The sequence below is a fragment of the Asparagus officinalis genome, chromosome 7, assembly GCF_001876935.1.
Source record: "Asparagus officinalis chromosome 7, Aspof.V1, whole genome shotgun sequence".
NCBI classification, from domain to species: Eukaryota; Viridiplantae; Streptophyta; class Magnoliopsida; order Asparagales; family Asparagaceae; genus Asparagus; species Asparagus officinalis.
In genome coordinates, this window is record NC_033800.1 from 40,591,682 (window position 1) to 40,598,920 (window position 7,239).

Consider the following 7,239-nt stretch of genomic DNA (forward strand, 5'->3'; position numbering starts at 1 on the left):
TATATATACACACACACACACACAGAGGATTTCTCATACGCATCACTTCGTACGCATTGAGGCTAATTCATCCGATTGTGGGTTTTTTCGCAAAAAAACCGCTGATTGATCGTACCTCGTGACCGCTACGGTTTTTAAAGGGCTGGATTTTTTTGCAAAATGTTACCGATAAATCTCCTCTCGTGACACAAAATGGGTCTTTCTCTCTCACCACGACAGCGATCTCCAGCTCACTCTCGTGACCCAAAATTTCAACCATTGAGATCCCTAATCCCTCCTCAGATCTTCAATCGGAGCTCCTCCTCCGTCTCCTACGAGGCATCCACAACATCGATGATCTCCAGCTCCCTCTCATGGCCCAAAATCTCTCCCCACGAGATCCCCAATCACTGTCCTGAGATCTCTAGTCGGACCTCCCCCGCGGCATCCACAACGACGACGAGCTCGATCTTCAGATCCGCAGCTTCCAGATCCGCCATCCCCAACTCAGGTTTTCCATTTCTCAGCTCAATCAAACTTATTAATTGAATTTTTTTACCTATTTCCGACAAATACTTTATCTTCTATAATGAACCACAAATAGAATTTGATTACAAATACTTTATCTCCAGATCCGACAAATACTTTATCTCCAGTCGTGTGAGCAACCCCCCACAAATAGAATGAACCAAAAGGTCGTTTGGTGAATGGTTTGTTGAATCATTAGACAGAATAAGTTTGATTAATTAATTCTTTTGGTCTCGGTAGCCTTTTACTCTTTTCTGAACATTAGACAGAATAAGTTCTTGATTGATGGTTTGGTGAATGGTTTGGTGAATCAGGACAGTGATTGAATAAGTTCTTGGATTTAATTAGCCTTTTAATTATTATTATTATTTTGCTTCTTGTTATTAGTGAATCAGGACAGTGATGTGGGAAACAAATTTGGTGAATGGTTTGGTGGGATTAAAATATATGTATCTGCTAAAGGGGTTAATATATTTTTAACATGGTTAATTGCAGAATGGATAACTTGGGCACTGAAGCTAATGAAGTAAACTTGGATGACGATGATTTAATATATACTCCTCAAGTATCAGATGAGTTGAGGCAAAAAAAAGAGCAAGAATTTGACACAATAGATGATGTTGTGACATTCTATAATGCTTATGCTAAAGCAGCTGGGTTTAGTGTAAGGTCTTGGACTACTCAGAAAGAGCCGGGAAATTATGAAATAAGAAGGAAGGAGTATGTTTGTTTTAAACAAGGAAAATCTTTAAAAATCACGGATGTTGGAAAGAGAAGACGTCGAGGAAGCTTAGCTGAGGATTGTACTGCCAAAATTACTGTTTTAAAATCAAACTCTGGAAAATACATTGTTACTGTTTTTAATGAGGAGCACAGCCACCCACTATCAACACCATCAAAGGTTCATCTTTTAAGGTCACATCGTAACGTTTCAGCCGTAACAAAGTCTCTAACTAAATAGTTATCCATGGTGAATATACCTCAGCATCAACAATTCAGTTTACTTGGAGTACAATCTGGAGGTATAGAAAATATTGGGTGCACTCAAAGAGATTTGTATAATCATGCAAGGGATATCCGTGCTGATTTGAAGGGGCATGGTGGTGAAATGTTTTATGCGTATTTAAAATTGGAATAAGGAAAGAATCCCTCATTTACTTTTCAAATTGAGGCCGATGAGGAACAAAAGATTACTCGTTGGTTTTGGTCGGATGCAAGATCAAGACGGGCTTACAAATTTTTTGGTGATGTTGTAATCTTTGATACTACTTATAACACTAATCGCTATGGCCTTATATTTGCACCAATAATGGGGGTTAACAATCATGGTCAAACAATTGTTTTTGCTTGTGGATTTTTGAATCATGAGAGCGTTGATGATTTTGTATGGTTATTTAATCAATTTTTGAAAAGTATGCCTGGTGGTGCCCCGAAGATGATTATTACCGATCAAGACCCAGCGATGACAAAGACATTCCCTATTGTTCTTCCGAATACTTTTCACAGGTATTATAGTTTGTATATATCATTGAAAATGTTTATATACATAGCCTTTCTTTTTAACATTTTTTTAATTCTTTTGACATGTATTGTAGTTGGTATATATTAATGAAGTTTTCTGAGAAAATTGATGCAGTGAAGTATATAGTATTTACAAAAGTGAGTTCTCGGCTTGCATTTGAAAATCAGAGACTCCCGAAGAATTTGATTTACAATGGGAAAGTCTGATTAAGAAAAGTGGGTTAGAAGGAAACAAGTGGTTGCAAGACCAATATGAACTTCGGTCAAGATGGATTCCTGCATTTGTTAATCACATTTTCTCAGCAGACATGTCAAGTAGCCAACGAGCAGAAAGTGGACATGCATTCTTCAAGAAATTTGTTTCGAAGAATAATTCATTAGTGGATTTTATGATACAGTTTGGCAGAGGACTAGTGCGTCAACGTCACGAGGAGTTGATGGCCGATCACAAAGACTTGATTGAGAAACCTAAACTTAGAATAAATCATGACTTTTTGGAGCAAATGGTTGAAATTTACACTAATGAGATGTATTACAAGTTTAAGGCTGAAGTGTGTGACAACTTTAACTACAAGTTACAGTTTGTTAGGGAAACCGACAATCGTCGTGTGTATCAAATTCAAAGAAAGAAGCTCGCAACAAGCAAAGTCCGCAAAATCGTTTACGACAAGGACTTGGATTTGGTTTCTTGTAGTTGTAAAAAGTTTGAAAGCGCCAGAATCGTATGTACTCACATTATCTCCTACTTGATGAAATTTGATGCTGAAATATTGCCCGATAAATACATCTTAAAGAGGTGGATTAAGTCTGCAAAATCGGGGACAGTGGTTGATGATAAAGGTATACAGATAAGCCCTGACAATTCTTATCTTTTAACACGGAGTCAATTTATCCAATCATCTTTGGAATTAGTTGACAAGTCCCTTGTATGTGAAGAAACGAGGAAGATGTTTACCGATGGAGTGCGTATCATTAATGAGCAAATCGACCAATTCATTAGTAGCCACATGGTTAGTGACCGCACGGTTGTAAAGAGCTTCACCGAGAAAAATAATCAAATGAGTAGTAATTTAATGGATGATGGTACTAGTGTATAGGATTCTTGTACTTTTCAAAATAGTTTCAATGAACCTGATCAAGTGCGAGCAAAAGGGTGCGGCAAAAGGTTGAACGGAGGAAAAGAGAAAGCAATGACTAGAGCAAAAAATAAAAAAGATAGACGTTGCCACGGGTGTGGTAAAGAAAAGAGAAAGCAATGACTAGAGCAAAAAATAAAAAAGATAGACGTTGCCACGGGTGTGGTAAAGTAGGCCAATCACATGATAAGCGAAATTGTCCGGCACTCACAAATCCGTAAGTAGTAATTCCTTTATTATTTAAGCATTTCTTATTCTTCACCTTCTATTATCCCCTTGGTGTATATATATAATTTTTAAAATATAATGTAGGTCTTCTACATGCGGTGATATAAATTGGCAAGAGGGTAATGGGTCATCAAGTGAAGATGGGGATGATGTGCTCATATGAAGACGGTCTTCATCTGAATCTCGTTTTAATGTATGTTATCTTGTACACTCCTTGTTTTTATTTCAAAGTGCTAGATATAAATAAATGGTATATACAACTGAAATAAATCAGGGTTCATAGTCTCAAATTAAACTATATACGTGCAATTTGTTATACATAGGTATACATCCCTCCTTATTGGTAATTGTTTGTATCTTTAAGAATCTGTGAATGAAGAGGTTGTACATGCAATAGCATACGTTCTTAAAGAATCTGTGAATGAAGAGTATCTTCATGCCAATTTCGTGTGCTGGCCATGTTTAGCATTCAATAAACAGAACAGACATTTGAGCCCATATCTGAATTCCCAATGTGTACATCTCGAGTCTGTGCATGACCACATCAAAATATCCATGTGCACAAATGGGGGTTTCCAAAATCTTTTGGCTATGTAGACGCATATTATACTGTACAAAGGTTTTGATGGTGAGGTAAAGAATAAAAAGAAAACCTTTTAGCTCATTCTCTATAAATGTATCACTGTGTTAATTAAGTATTTCTCTTTAAGTCATTCTCTATAAGAGGTATCCTGGTTGAAGCGTAACGGTCTTGTACATGCTACTATTTTGATTACATCTGATGTATACTTGTTGCACGCCCCTTGCAGGTACTGTATTCAAGAATGGAAATTTGCAGATGTGATGTTTTGCAGTTGAGGCCCAAGAAGAAGATCAAGTAGACTAATTATCTGCTTGTTTGCCTTTTTCAGTGATGTTTTGCAGTTGAGGCCCAAGAAGAAGATCAAGTAGACTAATTATCTGCTTGTTTGCCTTTTTCAGTCTGTTACTGCTGCTTTAGTTCACCAAGAAGATCAAGTAGACTAATTATCTGCTTGTTTGCCTTTTTCAGTCTGTTACTGCTGCTTTAGTTCACCTGTTATATGCCTTTTGCATAACAAAGTAAATGCTGTTTTTCAAGTGATGTTGAACATTAACTTTTGCCTGTAATATCAGATTTTATTAGCTCTTTTGGTCTTTTGAGTTTTATATTACATTTTATTTGCAGAGATTATGGGTTAGTAAGTTAAAACTTTTAGATCTGATGGCTTGTGTTTCCTATAATGGATGATTTGCTGGCTGTGCTCGCTCAAGAGACATTTTTCTGTATTCTCATTATGTTTTGAAGTGATCGTGTTGCTTTTCGCTAGTTTACATTTGTGTTTTCTGTTTTATGTTTTGAAGTAGGCCAATCACGGATATTGTGGATACCTTCCTAACATTGAATAGCCAAGAACAAGAAGGTCCATAAAATTTTCAATCTATCCTTGGGAGTCCTTACTTTTTTTATATCAAAACTTATTGTTCTGACATATCTAAATAATTAATCAAACATATAGATTTAGGAATACGACATCAACGAAATCATGCATTCACCATCATTCATATAGCTTCAGAACCTCACAGAACAGAAGTATACACTTGTGCTGAGTAAGAGTTGTTGCAAAAGAGGAGTTGTTGCAACTGCATACAAAACTCACAGAACCTCGATCAAGAGTCAACAAAACTCAGTCGCCTCATCATAATAACTATGCTCAGATCTAAAAAGAACACTTGTGCTGAGTAAACCGAACCAGAAGATGATAAATGAGAATAATCCTTTCTCCATACAAGACACTGAAAAACATTCAATTCATCTTTACCATTAATAAGATTGCACAAAATCATCCAAACTCATCGCAGATCTAGTTTGCTATGCTCATATCTTTGGTAACTAGAGAACGATATCGCAACACCATAAATTTGTAGCTGATTAAAAATCAATTTAACATGAGCTAAACAAAAAGTTTATCCAACAAATACAAGCTCAGCCACAAATACCGCAACGATACATACTACAAATACAACACCATAAATTACATCACATGTTTTTTGCAATGAAGAAACCAACAAATACCGCAACGATACATACTAGAAATACTAGTATTGTAAACAATGAACCTAATACAAAAGCATAGATAGGGAAAATAGAAGTTGTCCCAAGTTTTTCCTTGTCCACATCCAGATTATGGCTCACTGGATATCTTTGTTCTTGATCATAAACAGATGTTTGGACAGGCCTCGAGCTGGATGCTGAATCATGAGCGAGTGTGTGCTTCTCCCATTCAATCAAAGCCTCTTCGTATGTTGCATACCCTTTGTAGGAGGCATTTGGGAACTTATCTACTTGAGATTTACATTCCTCCCAATTATTAAAAATACCACATCGTCGACCTCTCTTCATAACATAAATTTTTTTTCTAGCCATGGATAACCTGAAAATACCCCAAATTGGTGGGTAAACAAAATTTTTATCCCATAGTTACTTTCATTTCTATTTACCAACACGAATATTACATAGGAACAACACAAGCAAGAACAACAGTTAGCCCACATTTGACACATTTGATTGAGCTAAAGCAGCATTAACAGACTGGAAATTTTGACCTTTTGGTTCATTCTATTAAAGTTTTTTCTTTGGCATAAAATTTCCTAAAACTATTTGTGGGGGGTTGCTCACACGACTGAATAAAATCCCTACAATCAATAACAATTGGCCGGGCCATTTTTGCTAGAAAACAATGAACTTTGATGTCATACCATTTTGGGGCTAGTAGAAATCATTCCCATGTGTTGTATTTCAAACGAGCTCATCAACAAAACAAATTGGATAACTGATACAAATTGGTCTCTCAGCTCTGTCACATGATCTACCCCGTATAAGCAAGGTCTATAATGAAATCAAATGAATCAATCAAAATGTTAATGTGACAGAAACCACCAACCTGCTTCATTTTGCTAATTCCTGAACAAAAGATTTCATATATATATTTGACAAAAAGTGGGGGAAAATATATATTACAGGTCGAAAATTTGAAGAATCGATAACTGATACAAATTGGTCTCTCAGCTCTGTCACATGCTCTACCCCGTATAAGCGAGGTCTATAATGAAATCAAATGAATCAATCAAAATGTTAATGTGACAGAAACCACCAACCTGCTTCATTTTGCTAATTCCTGAACAAAAGATTTCATATATATATTTGACAAAAAGTGGGGGAAAATATATATTACAGGTCGAAAATTTGAAGAATCGCATGATGCCGCGGGGGAGGTCCGACTGGAGATCTCAGGACAGTGATTGGCGGATCTGGAAGCTGCGGATCTGGAGATCGAGCTCGTCGTCATTGTGGATGCTGCGGGGGAGGTCCGACTGGAGATCTCAGGACAGTGATTGGGGATCTCGTAGGAGACGGAGGAGGAGCTCCGATTGAAGATCGTCGATGTTGTGGATGCCTCGTAGGAGACGGAGGAGGAGCTCCGATTGAAGATCTGAGGAGGGATTGGGGATCTCAAGGAGACGGAGGAGGAGCTCTGATTGAAGATCTGAGGAGGGATTAGGGATCTCAATGGTTGAAATTTTGGGTCACGAGAGTGAGCTGGAGATCGCTGTCGTGGGGAGAGAGAAAGACCCATTTTGTGTCACGAGAGGGGATTTATCGGTGACATTTTGCAAAAAAACCCAGCCCTTTAAAAACCGCAGCGGTCACGAGGTACGATCAATCAGCGGTTTTTTTTGCAAAAAAACCTACAATCGGATGAATTAGCCTCAATGCGTACGAAGTGATCCGTATGAGAAATCCTCTGTATATATATATATATATATA

The 7,239-nt window shown here is 37.2% G+C and overlaps 1 protein-coding gene across 1 annotated transcript; it reads left to right on the forward strand.

The window, feature by feature from the left end:
• Nucleotides 2,337-3,125, forward strand: LOC109847018 (protein FAR-RED IMPAIRED RESPONSE 1-like). The gene has a single exon (XM_020416260.1). It carries the CDS (start codon nt 2,337-2,339, stop codon nt 3,123-3,125), a length of 789 nt encoding a protein of 262 aa, XP_020271849.1.